At 49.3% G+C, this 19,306-nt stretch overlaps 1 protein-coding gene across 1 annotated transcript in view; it reads left to right on the forward strand.

The window, feature by feature from the left end:
- The first annotated feature begins 12,401 nt into the window (after window positions 1-12,401).
- The window catches only part of DOCK11 (dedicator of cytokinesis 11), an 87,691-nt gene continuing 80,786 nt past the window's right edge, over window positions 12,402-19,306 (forward strand). Inside the window, exons 1-2 of the mRNA XM_067304412.1 lie at window positions 12,402-12,503; window positions 14,386-14,526. Of these exons, the coding sequence (XP_067160513.1) occupies window positions 12,402-12,503; window positions 14,386-14,526 (243 nt within the window). The remainder of the gene's footprint in view (window positions 12,504-14,385; window positions 14,527-19,306) is intronic.

Genomic DNA, 19,306 nt, shown 5'->3' on the forward strand with positions numbered 1-19,306 from the left:
GAGAGCGATCGGTGTCGATCCCCTTCGATGGCTCCCAAGAGCAGAGTGGGCCCGAGAGCGAAAGCCACAGGTGCCTGTCGAGAGCGGGAGGTATCGACGGCTATCGTCGGGGATCGATCTCGACAGTTGCCGATAACTATCGGCACCTAGCGCTATGGATCCCTGTAAGTAGGTATGGAAATCGAGAGGCCTCGAGGCCTGTCGAGATCGAGAGGGGTCGCTGCGTAGCGAGAGGCATCGATAGCTACGGATGTGGCGCCCGAGCGATAGGTAGGGAAATCGGTCGTCGTCGAGGCGCGTCGGTGTGAAAAACGGTCAATGTCGATAGTCAGCGGCGCCTCCCGAGAGCAACAGGGGCCCCCGAGCAAAAGCTATGCGTGCCTGCGGAGAACGAGCGTTTTTGGGGCCTATCGATAGGGTTCGATATCGATATATCGATATCGAACCCTATCGATAGGTGTGGAATTGGGCAGGCATCGATGCCGCTCGATATCGAGAGCGATCGGTGTCGATCCCCTTCGATGGCTCCCAAGAGCAGAGTGGGCCCGAGAGCGAAAGCCACAGGTGCCTGTCGAGAGCGGGAGGTATCGACGGCTATCGTCGGGGATCGATCTCGACAGTTGCCGATAACTATCGGCACCTAGCGCTATGGATCCCTGTAAGTAGGTATGGAAATGGAGAGGCCTCGAGGCCTGTCGAGATCGAGAGGGGTCGCTGCGTAGCGAGAGGCATCGATAGCTACGGATGTGGCGCCCGAGCGATAGGTAGGGAAATCGGTCGTCGTCGAGGCGCGTCGGTGTGAAAAACGGTCAATGTCGATAGTCAGCGGCGCCTCCCGAGAGCAACAGGGGCCCCCGAGCAAAAGCTATGCGTGCCTGCGGAGAACGAGCGTTTTTGGGGCCTATCGATAGGGTTCGATATCGATATATCGATATCGAACCCTATCGATAGGTGTGGAATTGGGCAGGCATCGATGCCGCTCGATATCGAGAGCGATCGGTGTCGATCCCCTTCGATGGCTCCCAAGAGCAGAGTGGGCCCGAGAGCGAAAGCCACAGGTGCCTGTCGAGAGCGGGAGGTATCGACGGCTATCGTCGGGGATCGATCTCGACAGTTGCCGATAACTATCGGCACCTAGCGCTATGGATCCCTGTAAGTAGGTATGGAAATGGAGAGGCCTCGAGGCCTGTCGAGATCGAGAGGGGCCGCTGCGTAGCGAGAGGCATCGATAGCTACGGATGTGGCGCCCGAGCGATAGGTAGGGAAATCGGTCGTCGTCGAGGCGCGTCGGTGTGAAAAACGGTCAATGTCGATAGTCAGCGGCGCCTCCCGAGAGCAACAGGGGCCCCCGAGCAAAAGCTATGCGTGCCTGCGGAGAACGAGCGTTTTTGGGGCCTATCGATAGGGTTCGATATCGATATATCGATATCGAACCCTATCGATAGGTGTGGAATTGGGCAGGCATCGATGCCGCTCGATATCGAGAGCGATCGGTGTCGATCCCCTTCGATGGCTCCCAAGAGCAGAGTGGGCCCGAGAGCGAAAGCCACAGGTGCCTGTCGAGAGCGGGAGGTATCGACGGCTATCGTCGGGGATCGATCTCGACAGTTGCCGATAACTATCGGCACCTAGCGCTATGGATCCCTGTAAGTAGGTATGGAAATCGAGAGGCCTCGAGGCCTGTCGAGATCGAGAGGGGCCGCTGCGTAGCGAGAGGCATCGATAGCTACGGATGTGGCGCCCGAGCGATAGGTAGGGAAATCGGTCGTCGTCGAGGCGCGTCGGTGTGAAAAACGGTCAATGTCGATAGTCAGCGGCGCCTCCCGAGAGCAACAGGGGCCCCCGAGCAAAAGCTATGCGTGCCTGCGGAGAACGAGCGTTTTTGGGGCCTATCGATAGGGTTCGATATCGATATATCGATATCGAACCCTATCGATAGGTGTGGAATTGGGCAGGCATCGATGCCGCTCGATATCGAGAGCGATCGGTGTCGATCCCCTTCGATGGCTCCCAAGAGCAGAGTGGGCCCGAGAGCGAAAGCCACAGGCGCCTGTCGAGAGCGGGAGGTATCGACGGCTATCGTCGGGGATCGATCTCGACAGTTGCCGATAACTATCGGCACCTAGCGCTATGGATCCCTGTAAGTAGGTATGGAAATGGAGAGGCCTCGAGGCCTGTCGAGATCGAGAGGGGTCGCTGCGTAGCGAGAGGCATCGATAGCTACGGATGTGGCGCCCGAGCGATAGGTAGGGAAATCGGTCGTCGTCGAGGCGCGTCGGTGTGAAAAACGGTCAATGTCGATAGTCAGCGGCGCCTCCCGAGAGCAACAGGGGCCCCCGAGCAAAAGCTATGCGTGCCTGCGGAGAACGAGCGTTTTTGGGGCCTATCGATAGGGTTCGATATCGATATATCGATATCGAACCCTATCGATAGGTGTGGAATTGGGCAGGCATCGATGCCGCTCGATATCGAGAGCGATCGGTGTCGATCCCCTTCGATGGCTCCCAAGAGCAGAGTGGGCCCGAGAGCGAAAGCCACAGGTGCCTGTTGAGAGCGGGAGGTATCGACGGCTATCGTCGGGGATCGATCTCGACAGTTGCCGATAACTATCGGCACCTAGCGCTATGGATCCCTGTAAGTAGGTATGGAAGTCCGATATGAGTCAGTCCTTTGATGTTTCATGGATATTTTCTGTTCTTATCTTTATATTTTCTCTGGTGTTGGTATAAAAATCCTTATCTAAATTCCTTGACAGTGGAGAGAACAGGTATTTTTAATTATAAATCTTTCTTTAGAGAACTCCTGTGCGTTCAAATATTTCCAGGTTCTACGCAGACTGCAGGATCCCAGCTTCAGTGGGGAGTAACCAATTGTTCAGTTAAATGCTTTGACAAGAAAGGAACTGCAGCTGGCTTTGGAGATGGTCTCCTGCCACTCCAGATGTGGAGCCTGGGTCCTGGTTCTGGAGACTCCCGCCAGTCTGATTTCCACAGAGCTAAGGGCCTGGAGGGGTACTGGTGGGGTTTGATCAGGGACTCTCTTTTTCCCTGTATTGAGGCTCAGGTAAGCTTGGACAAGTGCTTAACTTGCAATACTCAGGCTTTGTCTGGACAAGCATCTAATAGGGCGTTGCTGGGTTGTTCACTCCAAGTTGCTCATCAGCAGGATCTGATGATGCCACTTTGAATCTTTCTTTAAAAAGGCTGAGATATTACTCCTGATTCTGCTTCCAGAGCTTCCTTCATAATGCAACTATCTCCTGTCTCAGAGTGGCCACTGAGCTACCATCTTTCTCACACAGATAGAAACGGATGCACTTGTGTATGAGCTACCCAGCTCTGCCTCAGTTCAGAATGGAAAAACATGATTTTTTTTCACTCCACCCAGCTGGCTTTAAGGAATCAGTTCTCCTTCAGGATTTTTCACCTGCTTGTCTATCCAGTCATAGTGATGAATAGCAGTAACCCCATGGCCTTTCAAAGTCATAGGAGTTCATAACTACAGCAACATCATGTTACAGCTCTGCCTCCCCTTAACCTAATGTTGCTCCTTAAGATTTCCATGCTAGGACATTAACATCAGGTCTCCAAACAAGATATGCTACTTTTATAATCATGCTTGCATATTCTTGCTGCTTGTTTAAAAGTGTTAATCTCTCCTTCCAGGGATAAAAGAAATCAATAAGGATAAAATATCTTTCAAATGTCTAAGAAGTGAAGTTTCTCCCTGGGAACATTAAGCTACACAGGAAACATGAAGAATCAGTTTGGATGCACTTGAAAATACTGAAAGGGAACTGAAGCTAATAGGCAGCTCCTTCAAGATCTAGAATCATTACAGATACACATATGGATTGAAGTTCATGAAAGAAAACTTATCCCAAACTAACTTGACTGGATCAGTGCTAGGGTTTTGCCCTCTTCCTCCCAAACTCTACCACAATAATGATGTCCAAGGTAAAATCTGTCTCCACGTATCTCAGGAAGGTCAGGAAGGATCTGTGAGCAGCTGAACTGAAGGCTCCTGTGTGGTTGTGTGTGCAGTGCTTACAGCATCATTTATGAGCTCATAAACCCTGGCTCAGTTCACCCCAGGGAGGGTAAGCACAGGCACCACAGCAGGCAGTAAGAATTTGGCCCCAAGTGAATGGTCAGTGCAGAGGATGACCACCTGCACCATGGAAACATCACATGTGAAATATCTGAGTCCACATGTCTTCCTGTGCCTTTGCACAGCTCCTCACACAATGGTCTCTGTGTCCTGGGCTGCACACAACGCTGCAATGACAACTCTGACTCATCTCCCACAATGTGGAGGTGTCTACCCGGCTGAGCAGACCACAGGCCACTCGGCAAGCTGAAGGGAAGCAGAGATTTATCTAGGAAATGGGTTGGAGGGTAGTTTGGTGTGGGTGCTCCATGGAGACATCCACGTGTTCACCGCTGGAGGCAGAGGGCTGCAGAGCCAAGTGTTCCCATGCCGGATGTTGCAGTGATTGCTGCATCACTCATCTCACACAATCATGCTGTGCCTGTCCTGGCATTCACTCTTGAAAAACTCATTTCCAGCTAGTTTACTAGAAATAGCTTGTGCAGACCTAGCTATGACGTATCCCAGACTGGCAAACTAACATCTTGTACTAGCTGCAGTCTACAAACTCCAAATTTTACAGCTGTGGTGAGGCAGTATTTAAAATCTCAGAGACAGAAATGGCCCTCTGTAAAGCAGAAATTATAAGCTTTGGCCCTGTGTCTAACCTTTGGGGAGCTGCCCAGCTTCTGACAGTCTGTGATGATGTCTCTGCAGAAGAAATCCTACGCTGAAGAACAGCATGTTGCTTACTTCCAAAGTTATACTTTCTTTCATTCAGCCATCATAAAGGACACTATCATCTTACAGATCCTAAATATTCCCTCCTAATTTTTAGAGAGGTAGATATGGGGGCAAAAAGTGAGTATTATTCAGAAGTCTTATTTATGACCAAGGCTATGAGAGATTCGAATGGAAATAAACTCAAGAGAAGAAATTCACACTACAGGTCACTGCAGTCCCAGCTTTTCTCCTTATCAACTCAAGCCAAGGAGGATTTCTTCCCCTCTGAGATTTAGACTTTGCTAAACTTCTCTGAAAATAGTTCATATATCACAGGAGAATTTCCATGAGGAACATAAATACATCCACAGAAAGAAGGGAAATTTTTTTCCTTGTCTCTGGGAATGGATGAGAAAGACAGACAGTTGACACCAAATGTTAATGATGAGTGGAAGAATCCATCCAAAGAACCGATCTATTGAGAATACTAAGACTATCCTGGAGTCATAGACATAAAAATCTAGCACAGAACAATGTCTTTTCCACTAAAATAGCCTTAGATTCAAGAAAATATTTAAGCATATGCTTAAGTCAGGGCTGTTCAGAACAGCACTGAAGTGAATTGTTGCAGTTAACTTCAGCTTTATTGATATGTTTTTCAGCTCTGTGGATATCAGTTGGAGTTAAACATGCCTAAAATTAAGTACATGCTTAAGAACTATCTGGAAGAAAGATGTCTTCTACTGGGACCATATAACACAATTTTCAATTTCTTTGCTTCAGGAAGAGTTTATTAAAGTTGTGGTTGAGGGGACAAAGCTGAGGGTACTCAGCAGCTGATAAATTTTGATAAATAGAGAAGGAAATAAGTTCAATCTGAATGAAATTTAAATCACACCTTTAAAATGCAGGGTGACTCATGCACTGACATGCATGGTTCCATTGCATATATGGATATATCTATATGAACACATGTACACCTGCAAGTGTGTCATGCATCATAGGCCTCTTGCTTTCACCCAGTGGGTGACAGCCAAGACCCATCACAGAGGGAAATTAAGGACTGGTTTTGTGTACCAACATACACACACCTGCAAAATAGTGCCTTGGACTCGTGATCCCTTAACAGGCAGAAGTGATTGGAGCCTCCCAAGAACCCAAGGGCGACTGGAAAACATTCCCATCTTCCTTCGCTGGATGGGAAAGGAGAGGTGGCCACAGCCAGTGCAGTAGGTGCTGGGTTGCTCTGTACCATGCGGGATTAAGCAGCCCTGCTGGGATGCAGGCACTGGCTTCCGCCGCCATCAGGGCAATGCTCCTCACCACAGGCTTTTGCTAAATCTCCCTTGCAGTGCAGTTGCAGAGGACTTGCATTGCTGTATTCCACCTCAGGAGGCCACAACCTGCTCCCAAGCACCTCCTTTCAAGCTTCCCTCTCAATCCCACATGCTGGTGGGCTTTCACCTCCGTCCTCGCAAGGGAGAGGAAGCAGCCAGCAAGTGTGAGGGGAGTTGGTCACTTTGGCGGGGTTACATGGAGCTGAGCTCTTACCTGGATTGGAGCTGCTTTCCCCACCCAGCTCTGCAGCACAGCAGAAAGAGCTGGGGCTCATCTCACCCAAGACTAATGTAGCTCAGGAGCTGGAAACACTATCCTGCTCAGAGGATGTACATAAGGCCAAAGCACTGATATTGCTAGTCTTCAGCTCTCGGGTGGGTTTGAGGGAACTGTTAACTGGAACAGATCTACCTGTGCAAGGATGGTTTCTCCTGGCATGAATCAAAAGGGCAATAGTCTGCAGTGAGGGCTGTCAAGCTCTGTCTCCTCAGAGAGATGATCAGAGGTAGGAAATAATACATGGGTTTTCCCTTCCCTAATCTATGCCTTAGAAAGGGCCCCCCTGGGGGGGAGGGGAAGAGATGGGGACTTGAAACTCCTCATAGCAAGAGGACTCTAAATGTTAGTGCTTCAGTATCTCACACGGCATGAGATCATGTTGATAATGGGCTGGGGCTAAACGTCAGCCACAAGGACATCATTTTTGCATGCTATAACACAGTACAAGAATTACAAAGCAAAACATACAAGCCTTCTTCAGGCAATTGAATTTGATGTAGCTGGATGAACAGTTTAATTGGGTTAACCCTTTGCCAACCCTGCTAAGAAGTCTTTTATGAAGTAGCAGGCAATTAATTCACGTTTTAGACAATGGTTCAATAAAATGCTTTCCAGCTTCCCTGACATATGGAATTCCATATGGTCTATAATCAGATGTCCTCCAAATCACACTTTTTCACTGCTTAACTCCTTGAGAGTTTAACATAAACAAGCACTGAATTCATTAAGTTGCATTTTTTAAGCTTTTAATTAACTGAAACAGCTGAAGTTCAAACCCTCAAATACATCTAAGGCTTAATTTTCAAGATATAAACCACTGTAAGACCTGCTCATTATTAACATCTGAGGTGTTAAGCAAAGTATCTTTCATTGTCTTGTTGTTGATGGTTCTGTAAAATGCAGACTTTCAATATTTTAACATAAAGTAGTCAGCAATAGTTTCCAAGTTGCCCTTGGTATCATTGATACCCACACAGAAGAGCAGCAAGGGGTCGGATGGATGGACAAGCCTCGTCAGTCTTTCCATGACATCCCGGATTCAAGCCCCCGACAGGCAGCAAACCTCTCTAGACAAGGGGTCAGGTCAGCAGATGGGTGCCTCTGTCCCCTGCAGCAGGGAGTCACCCACTACACTTGCTCCCTGCTTCTTCCAGGTGTTCCTGCAGGGCATAGGGGCCATCAGCTCAGTTGCATCACTCAAAGCCATGCCCAGCTCCTCCTCAGTTTGGAGGGCACTGAACCCGTTCATCAACAGCAAGGTTTCAGGAGGAGCAAGAGCCTTTCTCTTCATATGAGAAGTGACCAGTTTCCAGCCTTTATCTTCTACAGGGTTATGACTTACTGTTCCACACGGCACAGAGCCTACCTGCATCTCCACTGCTATGGGGGGTTGAGACTCTTGAAGCTGTAGGGTCTCTGAGACTATCCTATGTATCTCTTGCTCATCTTCTCGGATGCTACGCAGCCTGCTTGATTCCTCCTGTAACTCCTTTACCTGGCAACACAGCTCATCAGCAAGAGCACCTCTTCTGCAGAAAACTTGACTGTCAGCCCCAGCCTCACAGAGAGACCCCAGGCACTCCCTGCAACCTGAGACCTGCAGAATTGCATCTGCTGTCAGAAGGCCTGTCTAGGTGAAAGCCTCCAACATGGCACATGTAGTGATTCCAGTGGCTGCTGGAGAATATGCTCTGCAGTGTCATAACCATACCTGAGGAAGTGTACACTGCTCTGCCTGGGGACAAAGGCACCTTGTTGCACCCTCCTGCACAAACTGCTGCCTCTGTTCACTGCACTCTGGGAGCTGCACTCTAGGCTTGGCTCTTATATAGGCCTCTCCCTAGCACTGACTACTAGGGTGCTTGACCCACCCTAATCAAGGGCCAGCTGGAACAAAGGCCCCAACTCCCTCTGATGAGGGGCAGCCAGTAGAGCTCATTAGCAGCAGCTGCACCTTAGCTAGAGCTTTCCTAGGAGAGGTTGAGGCCTCCTGTAGCTCTCCTTGCTTAGCTCTTCTGACCTGTCCACAGCAAGCACCCTTGAGCTCCTCAGAGGGGCCCCAGAAGGGCCCCACAACTTCCAACAAGGGTCTCAGAACTTCTAAGCAGAGCACAGACGCTGCTGCACAAACTGCTGCCTCTGTTTGCTGCCTCTGTTAGCTGCTTTCTTTAGGCTGGAATGAAGAGAATAGATTTCAGAGCATCTCTTCTTCCACAGCCCCTTCTCATGTTTTTCTTTGCTGATGTGCTTGCTGGTAACAAAGTATGAACTGCCCCTGGAATGTCAGCACCAAGAGACCATTTTCTTATCAGATTGCTCTGCAGTAGCTAATTCAGAAATCTGGTTTATTTTGTCCTGGCATTTACGTTGTTTGGCAAGCTGCAGACTTCAAATCTACCTGATGTGCTTTTCCTATTGCTGTTTTTTCTACCAGCTCTTCCAAAGATAAAGTTGCTGCAGGCTGGAAATAGGTTTGGATCAGCCAAAAATTTCCTTTTGTTTTTGAACTCCTTGTTGTTTCAGGGGATCTATTTCATTTTTTTGAGTTCTAATATTTATGTTATATTGAAGATTCCTTTTGAGTTGGGTAGGTCATCCAAGCCTGAAAAATAGTTGAGCACACTTCTACAGTCAGGCTGCTGAATTTGACTCTTTTCTCAGAAAGAGGAATTCCTTATCAGAATTGGGTGAGTAAAGGGTGACAGGAAACAGGAAGAGCTGCCTGTCCTAAAGACAGTCTCAGCCTGTAGGAAAGATGCTTGCTTGCTTCAGAGAATCTGGTGTTCCTTGTGGTTCATGTGCTCCCAATAAATGGACATGTCTGGGAAAAGAGTAGCCAATCCATCAGCTGTAATCTGTCTGCTGGAGAGCCTGGTGCTCAGTGCTCTTGACCAAATCTGTTAAGGGCAAGTGACAGGCTCTGATTGCTTACATAGGAAAATGGCAGCTATCTGGGCATTCTTAGGAACTGGCCAGAAAACATTATTTTGCAAAAGTGTGTACTGAAATAATGAAAGTGGAAGCCATTTCAACAACACTTATGCTTTGTAAAAGTCTGTGGTTTTTTTATCCTTCCCTAGAGTCAGAATGACTAGAGACCTCAAGTCAAAAATGGAGAGGTGAAAATGTTAGCACATTTGAGGCCATGAGTTCCCCATGGCAAGCTGAGGAGAGTTCAGTTATCTGAGGCATTGCAGCACCTCCAGAATCCCCCTGCATTTTCCTGTGTGCATTTCTTAAACTGATAAGCCATCATTGGCCTTCTTCCCCATGCACAAGGAGATGAAAAACACAACCCTTTCAACCTTGGGCTTGTCTTGTCACAGTGGTGTTGTGACTATTGTTCTCTTGCCTTAATATTCATTGGGCATGAGACTCTTATTCTGATGTTTAATCTTCCTGAGAGGGAGTCACTGCTTTCTACATGTTGTTTTCATGTGATGTGTCCTTCCCATTGCTTCTATTTTCCTTTTGTTTTCATGCTTAGCTCCAAAAAACGGCCTCACTGTTCTCTGTTCTTCCATGCGTCCTTGAGTGGGATGCTCATGTGCAGCTGATTGCATGCAGCCCCTTTTGCTGGCACCACATCAAGCTCATAACCCTATCAGGAACTTCTTGCTTCTGACTGGATAAACAAGGGGTGGGTACTCTAAGCATGATTTTATTTCCTGTCAAGTGACCCATCACAGCATTCTTTTCCTTAGCCCCTTGCAAACATTCTGGTTCTCAGAGCTGCTTCTGAACTAGCAAACTGAAGGCAGCGCTGGCCCCTGATCATCTATGTTATGCTAGCTGGTGTCCTCCTGTGCAGTGTCCAGCCTTGTCGGAGGAACTGTAGGGGCCAAGGACTGTTCCCAGCAGGCAGGATGAACAAGGCTACCCTGTTCTGGGAAGAGTAGCCATATGGACACAAGCCATGCTGTGTTACTTGCCCTCTCTAGGCCTAGCTTGTTTTATTTACTATGAACATAGCCCAGGTCATCATAGTGTGGTGGCTAGAGTTGTATGGTGTGACAACTTGAAGTAGCTGGTAAAATCTCTGCAAGTATGTGCATGAGCCTAGGAATAAGGAAGTGAACTCAGTGCTCTGCTGCTGGAATTATGCGTGTCGCAAAGTTTTTTGCTTCTCAATTTGAACTGATTTGGAAAAGCCTTAAGAAAGAATGTTTCTGAGAATTTTAATTCTCCAGTTCACAGAATCACAGAATCGCTGAGGTTGGAAAGGACCTCTGGAGATCATCTAGTCCAACCCCCCCGCTCAAGCAGGGTCACCTAGAGCACATTGCACAGGATTGCGTCCAGGCATGTTAATGAACTACCTCTTTTCCTGTCCCTCCTATACTAGACATTTGAGAATTAGTAGATGAGATTAAACTTTCAGACTTGTTTTGCCTCTAGTGTAGGAAATCATAGTGATGTTTAATATGAAATGGTGTCTAGTGCCCCTTCAGTGAACTGCTAAAAAGCAGAACAACAACTGGCTTGTATGCTTTAGAAGGCGCAAATAACATTTTACATGGTTTGGATCATAATAGCTGTATTCATTACCCCCTACAGATTGGCTCTAATAATCTAAACAACTTCTCTATATGTTGTGTGACTGACAGCATGCCTATAATTCCAGTGAAGTCCTTGTAAACTGTATTTAATCAGCAATATGGCATAATATGTGTAAATTCCTTAAAAGTATGACTATGGGCAACTCTATCCAAATCAGTGTTGATACTGCTCATGTAGTTAATAGATATGCTGCTTATTTAATGTTTACTTGCATTCTATTTTACTGTGAAGCCACAGCACACAATAAAATAAGTAAAAAGATTAATAGTAAATCTTTAAGGTACAAAATTTAAAGAAAGGCTTAATGGATCCTTCTAGCCCTATTATAATTTCAGAATCACCACCCTTAAAACAATGCACAATGGTAAACTAATAAGGACTAGAATTTCATTTCAGTGTTAAGGAACCTTTCATCCACAAGCTTTTTTGTCATTTTTGCAGGCAGGCAGGCAGATAGGGTCATGGGCCCTATAATCAAAGCACTTTCCTACAGCAAACCGTATAGGTTGGAGATGGTGAGTAATAGCATCTTGTCCTGGATGCAGCTTAACTATGTGCTTCTTGGAACCAGAGCTACAGGAGCACGGCTAGTATAGCAAGGGCACAGCCTGGGCAGAGCTGCATAGAAAGCACCAGTCCCAAATGCGCCACCTGCCCTGTGTGGGTCTTCAGACCTACTCCCCAGGGTGGTATTGTTAGAAATACCCAGTAATTGCATGTAGAGGCTGACTTCCTTTGGATGGGTCCCAGTACCAGCATGTCCTCACTGGGTGACGTGCTGCTGCATCCCTGGAGCTACAGCAAAAGAGCATCCACTGCACCTGTGGTGGGGTCGGGGATGAGGGAGCACCTCCCCCGAGCTGGCAGGGTCTGGCCCTTCTGTGGCAGTGCCAGGCCGTGGCGCTGGGCCAGCCCAGGGGGCTGCTGGCTGTCCCCCCGCAAGGCCCTAGGAGCCCCCGCCCAGGCTTTGCGTGCTGGAGCGGGATGGGTGTCCCGTGCCGGGGGCGGGGGGCAGCCCGGCAGCCGGGGCCCGCCCATGGCACAGACAGGCGCAGGACGAGGCCCCGGGGAGCCCCCGGCCGGGGGGTCATTGCCCCGGCGCTGCTGCCCGGCGCGGCGCGGCGCTCCGAGAGGCACCTGCTGCGGGCGGCGCGGGGCGGGCGGCGGGGACAAAGCGGGGCCGCGCCGGGGGGCTCGGCGGGGCGGCGCGGGGCGGCGCGGGCCGAGCCGAGCGCCGGGGCCCTCCCCGTCCGCGTCCCCGCCCCCGCCCGCCGCCGCCGCCGCCGCGGCTCCGCCCGCCGCCGCCGCGCCCGCCGCCGGCAGGGAGGCAGGAGCCTTCGGCGCAGCGCGGCGCGGTTCGGCTCAGCTCGGCTCAGCTCAGCTCAGCTCAGTTCGGCGCGGGCCATGTCGCCATGTCCGACGTGAGGAAGTTCACGAAGCGGCTCAGCAAGCCGGGCACGGCGGCCGAGCTGCGGCAGAGCGTTTCGGAGGCGGTGCGCAGCTCCTTCGTGCTGGTGAGCGCGGCGCGGCGGGGCCGGGCGGGGCGGCGCGGCGGGAGCCCCGCGCGTGGCCCGGTCCGGCCCGGCCCCGCGGTACCTCGGGCAGCTCGCGGCGGGGTCGCCGCCGAGGCAGCGCCGCGCCCGGCCCGGCCCGCGGACAGCGGGGACACGAGGCCGGGCTGGCACCAGGCGTGGCGTGCCACACTGGGCAGGGCAGGGGATGGGGATGGGGATGGAGATGGAGATGGGGCATGGCTGCGCAGGGAAGAGGCTGGGCACGGGACGGGGAAGGGGCAGGGCAGGGTACGGGGAAGGGGCTGAGCAGGACAGGGGATGGGGAAGGAGATGGGCAGGGGAAGGGACAGAGTTAGGTAGGGACTGGGCAGAGCAGGGCTGGGAAGAGCTGGGCAAGAGAGGGGATGGGGGAGGGCAGGTCAGGGGCAGAATTTACCTCTTCGCATTCCCTACTACGGTGCTGTGTTTTTACATTCCACCTCCAACCCCATTTGCCACTTGCTGTTACTGTGCCTATTTGAATTTGGTTCAGAGATGTGAGGATCTCAAGGGCTGACACTTTTACCACCCAGGGTTGGTTAGTGCTTCTGTGGTGGGAGCAGGAATGAACAAGACTCTGGCTGTGTAGGGCATTGAGCAAACAGGTAACTAAGCGTGCCCAGCATAAGGCGCAGGCGATGTAAAACTGGCAAGTAAAGAGGGTGGTACTGAAGGGCACGGCTTGGCGAGGTGAGACATATATAGGCATTGTCATTAGCTGGGAGTCCAACGTGTCCTGGGAGTCAAACTCAAATGTCTGGTGTGAAAATCATGTGCTTTATCAGATGCGTTTCATCCCTGCATGTGGGATGCTGCAGCAGGTTGTCTTTGTTATGATCACAGCTGTGCAAACGTTAGCTGCTGTACCCCGCGGTGGATGTTGGGGTCAGTTCAAAGCTTCCCTGGGCTTCGTTGGATGTATTTCATCATTGCTCATTGAATTACTCTAGTATGCAATCAAGTTTGACCTTGACTTTGATGGAAGGTTAGTCGATGGGACATGCAGCAAGTGCAATACAAGTTCAGTGAATCGTTCTTACTAATTCTATGCTGGTAGATTAATGGTAAAATAAATGGAGGATTTCAGATAATTCTTCTTAAAACAGAATTTTCTTGTAAATATACTAATTTTGAAGGTTGAAAAAAAATGTTGTGATAATCCTGTGTGATTTACTGGTGTCATGTCTATTGTTTCCTATATGCAGTTGTTCAGGGATCCTTACAGGCTTTCACGTGTTTTGTTTTCATTCTTTCATAAACAATACATAGGGATAAATGCTTTCTAAAAGCTGTTGGAACCTCTCATTAAAAATGAAATTGTTTGCAAAGGACCTGAAGAGCTTTGGTATCCTACAGGCAAATGATTACTCAGTGCCTGTGCTGGGTGCCTGCTGTCAGAGAGTGGAAGGGTGGGTGGACTGCAGATGAAAACAAATAAAACCCTGACAGCAACCTGAAGGAAGCTAATCCAAGGAGCCAGCAGTGTTCAGCACCCGTCAGTAGCCACTCTCTCTTTTTGTTCCTCTCTAGGGTTTCATTACACACACCATCCCCCTACTGACTTTCTCTCTTTTTCTGATGGGCAGATGTCTCAGAGCTGCTGTACTGCTTAGTGTGTTTGCAGCCAAGCACTGGAGGAGGGTGAGGGCAGGTGTCTCTATTTCCTAGATCTTGGCAGAGTTTCCTGCTCTTGACAGTTTAGCAGCAAGGAATAAATCCAAGCACTTCTGCATTCACTAGGAAGAGCCATAAGACACTGCAGTATCCAGGGAGCGGTGAAGGAGGTAGCATGATCTTATGAGAATATCTCAGATGAGCACTTTGGACTCTCTCACCAACTCAGGACGAAGTACGTGGTTCCCATGTTGCTTCAAGGAACAGGTGGTTCCTCTCCATCCACCAGGTCATTGCCCCTTCTAGGAAGGGGTGTCCACACCCTGGTGTGCTGGTCATCAGGAAAGTGGAGATGGGATCCCAGGAGAAGGTACTGGGGAGCAGTGGAGAGGGGAGAGACTGAAAAGCTGTGGATTATGATCCTCTTTCCAAGCTGAGGCTCAGTCTGGAGCTGCCCACTTGGCATAAACGCATCCCATGCCCATGCAGCCCCCTTCTCACCGTGAGGCAGAGTTCAGGAGACCCATTGGCTCCGGTGGCAGATGGATGGGTAGGCAGGCTGCAATCAAGGCTGGGCCCAGAGCTCTGCGATCACCCTGAGGAGTGCTGAGCCTGTGTTCATAGGTGCTGCTGGGAGGCAGGGTGTGGTAGGTAGGTACACAGGGCACGTGCACTGGTACTTGGCAAGTGGTCAGAGCAGGCTTGAAGTGTGCAGTGTGGTGTGTCCCAATTCCAGCGTGGTGTCAGAAGCTGGGGGCATGTGGTAGTACTACCTGCCAAGAGGAATTGTGCTGAAAGCTGCTGTCTGCAGGAGACTTATCAGTATATATGAAGCAGGCTGGAGTTACACTACTGACCTTGATTGGCACGATCGCATCCTTTTCCTGCAGCCTGAAGACAGCAGATGATGTTAAGTCAATAAAAACCTTGAGTGGTTTAATACTCCCTGAGACCCTAGGGATACTCTGTCTGAAGTAGTCCCAGTGATCCTGTGAGACACCTTCACTGTCCGCTTGCCTTGGGGCAAGACAGATTCACGGCAGTGAGCATGGATGAGACCAAGGGATGGGGAGCACATATGAAGCTTCATTTGCCCTGTTGGAGAAGTAATATTGTGTGCAACATAACACGCAGCTCACCTCTTCTGCAGGAGGAGTGGGCACCGTAGGGCTCCTTTACTGCTTAGATTGAGCTTGGCATTTTGGGCATTCAAGTCACTCCCTTGAGACAAGAAACGGTCTTAGAGTGAGAAACCATTTGCAGTCAGAGAATGAAATACTACTAAATGAAAACGTCTCAGCAAGGAGAGCTTTTAACATCACGGAATAGGTCAGCTTGTGCTGAGCCATAATTCACGCTTTAAAGGAGACACACCTCCAGCCAGGAGCGTTGTACTCTTGTGAAGCTAACCTGTGCGTATGCGTGATGTCTTGTATAATGCAGCTCCGATAGTGTTGTCCTGCATGTGCAATGAAGCTTTTTCTGTGTTATTTCTGTTCCTGGTTTTTGTTATGCTTCCCTAGTGCCAGGAGAATATTTATACTTTTCTTTGGTGTGCAAACCTGGAGTAAAGTCAGCGGGAGTTTGGTTGGTGACTTCTGGCAGGGCTTCATTCCTTGTGCCTGTGAAAGGGAAGCAGTTAGATACATCATTCCTATTCTTCACTCCTAGCCTTTCCAAGGTGTCCTGTGGTACCCGTGTCGCAATGTTAGGTCACTGTCCTTTGGGCTGGCTGCTAGGATGCATGCTGTTCATGTCATGGAGTAAGCCAAGCTGTAATCCTGATTTGTAGCAGCGAAAAGTGCCGACTGTGGTGAGGAGTTCATCCTTCCCCATGAATGGGGGAGGATCAAGCGCAGCTTTTACTTGGTGTTCTTTTGTTTCCCCTGACTGTGCTGGTATTCCTAGTGTCCCGGCTGTCATTCTGGCCTTGCATCACATTCACAGAACAGATGGGCTGTGTAGGGGAGGTCTTGGTGAGAAAAATGAATTCAGCAAGAACCCCTCGAAAGTATGCAGAGCCCTACAGAGCAGAGCCATAATCCCCTGGGGTGCTTCAGGCAGAGGGAGCATGTGGGAACCCTAATTCACTCTGCACGCTTTTCTTAGCATAGCTGTAGGGCAGATTGTATCGGTTGCAGCTTTGAATGGTCCCTGATATATGCTACTGATTATAAATTAGTGCATGGAGTTTTGGCAGAATAATTGATAAACAAAGTCACTTTTTAAATAGACAAATATAGCAAAGACATTAAGTTGATTGGTGGGATAAATGACATGTGGAAAGATACAAATAATTCTAAGTTTTGCTTAACAAGAGGAACAGTCAAAGCCTAAGTGTGATAGTTTAAACTGCTCTTAACTGAAAGACTATCTGCAGTTTAAACCTTGGGGCACTAAAAGTAAAATACTGTAATAGAACTGTAACTTTAAACCCAGAATACAAAGTGCTGATGGTCTCTGGGGAGAGACAACCAGGCTAGAACTCAAGGAGAGCAGGCAGGGGACCTTTGGCAGTGAACAGACATTGGTGATTTTGACTCAGACCTTCAATAAAATCTCCTTCCTCCCCTCTTCTCCATGCTCGGGATGCTGCTGAGTATTAATGGAAAGGTCATGTATCAAGGGAGGGAAAACCTGTACCAAGTCGTTGGCCAACATGGGATTTGTGCAGCTCTGGGAACGCTGCAAGAGAAAGCTCAGCCCTTGCCAGGAGGTTTCACGCACGTGTCCTAGGGTGTATGTTCCCAGGCCTGGCAGAGGTCCCTGCGTATTTCCCCTTTCTTTCATCCTTCATCACATTGCTACTCTCCCCTCCAGGAAGTTGCCTGGCATTGTTAGAGTTCAGCAGTTAAAAAGCAAGCGCTACATGAGGGAGACACAATCTCGTGTCTAGCAGCACTGCCAGAAAAATAGCAAGGCTCTGCCTTCTGCTTGGGACCTAAGTCGGTTGCACAGGGTCACTTATTTCCCTGTGTGACAGTCCTTCCTCATGGGAGCAGTGCACTTGGCAGCACCTGGGCTCGGATGAGGAGAGGGCTGTGTGTCAGGCCAGTTGCAAGCTTTCCAAAGGTGTCATCCTCTGCATTGTGACAGAGGAATAAAATATGTGGGAGACATGAGATCAGAGGAGCGAGCATTTGACAAAACCCAGACAATCTATTTTCCCACAGTGCTGCCAAAACTAGTCATCTGGTGGCAATTTTAAGTCTCCCACAATTACTCCTATTTTCTATAGATCATTTCTGTGCAGATTAACTGAAGATACATTTACTGCTTCGCCATAGAGATTTACAAAAGATGCAGACCCAGAGTGTCTTATCTGAGAAGGAGCAGCTGTGCAGGCTTTGCCCACACTGACTGCCAGCCAGCTCAGCGTTGCGTTCCCCGTGCACCCCACGGCACGGCTCGGCGTTGCGTTCCCTGTGCACCCCACGGCACGGCTCACCAGTGTGTCCCCAGGCACACTGACATACCTCAGCTACACGTGTGCCAGCGCACAGACATCTAGCAATTGCAGTGTGGGAGAGCCTCTACTTGCAAATGACTTGTGTAAGTCCTTGCCATACAGAGATATTGAAGCCAAGAGTGTCCTGTGTCCTGCGTTATGTGGGATGTGCTCTCTGAATCCTCACCATTAGACTGTGGGCAGCATGCCAAGAGAAGGTAATGGAGTTTTTTGATCCTGGTTGGGCTGGGCTTGTATGTGTGGCTCAGTTTCAAGCACAAAATTGGAGATAAAAAGCTCCCTAGCAATGATATTAAGAAGGTTTTGACTAGAGGCAGAAAGGTATTTTGTTCTTTTTGTGGGTCTTTTCAGCTTCATTTATATTATTTGTGACTGGATTCACACCCATGCAGAGGAAATCAGCTTTCTGCATAGAATCCTCTTTTAATAAGCTAAATCTCTTTGATCAACGTGATGACTGTTTATATGCAGTGCTTGTAGTGATCTTGGTGCTCTTGAGATAGACAATATATGCGTGTTTCCTCTAGGGTATAGTCAGTATGTTGTATTTGCATAATTTAAATAGCTAAGGAGACGTCTTAGAGAGATGAAGGAAATTCTGTCCCTGATGAAGTGGGTGGGAGTTTTGCTGTCAGTCTAGCTAGGGCAGCTGTTACCCAGTGCGGCAGGGTAACTCCGGAGTCTGCCACCTCATCTCGCTCTGATGACTTCCGTGGAAGTGTTCGCAGAGAGATAATTGCTCACAGGGACTTATTCAAGAAAACACTTAAATGCATTCTTAAAATTAAGCACATGCTTTCCTGAATCGGGGCTCGTGTGCACTAAGGGACTGAATTTAGCTCGGTGTTGGCTGGGCGCCATGGACATGGCCCTCAGCAGTGCATACAGTGGAAGTGGCCTGGTTTGTTCCTGCCTGAGCGTAGAGCATTTGTGCAGTGGAAGAAGGGCACTGGGAACTGTTTTACAGAGAGGAAGAGGCTGGGGCGAGCTCTTGATAGGCACTAAACCTTACCCTACTTAAGACATCATTTGAATAAATCTGTGCCCTTCTGCCCGGTACAGGAAAGTCTGAGGAAGAGAGCAGAGCATCCAGCCCTCACGCTCGTGCGCATATACCTTTTATCACATTTTACTAGCCATGTGGCTGGGGTTTTAGTACTTGCTGGGCAGGGCTGAGTGGTTTGTTCTGTGCCAGAAATGGTATCATGAAAATGCAGGTGTCCCTGCATTGACAGCATCTGCCCCAACCTGCCACTGTCAATGCAATGAAACGCCTGGAACAGATGGTTGTTATTGGTGCCTGCAGCTAATGCCAGCAATGCGGTTGAGGATTTGATGCACTTAAAATCCGTTGAGTGGATGGCTCTAGGGCTTTGTTTCAGCCCCTTTCAGCCCTATTTCCAGAGTTCCCCCCAGGACCAGGAGCATTTGAAGCTGGACTGTTGTAGTGCATGTTGTAACACCCTTTTATATGTGCATTTTGGTGTCTTTTACAGTATTTCACTTAGTCCCTTGCACACTGATTTCTTATTTCTAATGATGTAAAATTACACAAAGCTTTTGACATTTCTGTGGCCTGAGAATGCAAGTCACAGTCGTTCAAGGCAGCTGAACAGCAGCCAGTCCTGGGGCGCAAGTGTCCTCTAGCTTCCCTAGTGAATTAGCCTCCTCGTTCTTGTCC

This window comes from Apteryx mantelli, chromosome 13 (genome assembly GCF_036417845.1).
Source record: "Apteryx mantelli isolate bAptMan1 chromosome 13, bAptMan1.hap1, whole genome shotgun sequence".
Classification (NCBI taxonomy): Eukaryota; Metazoa; Chordata; class Aves; order Apterygiformes; family Apterygidae; genus Apteryx; species Apteryx mantelli.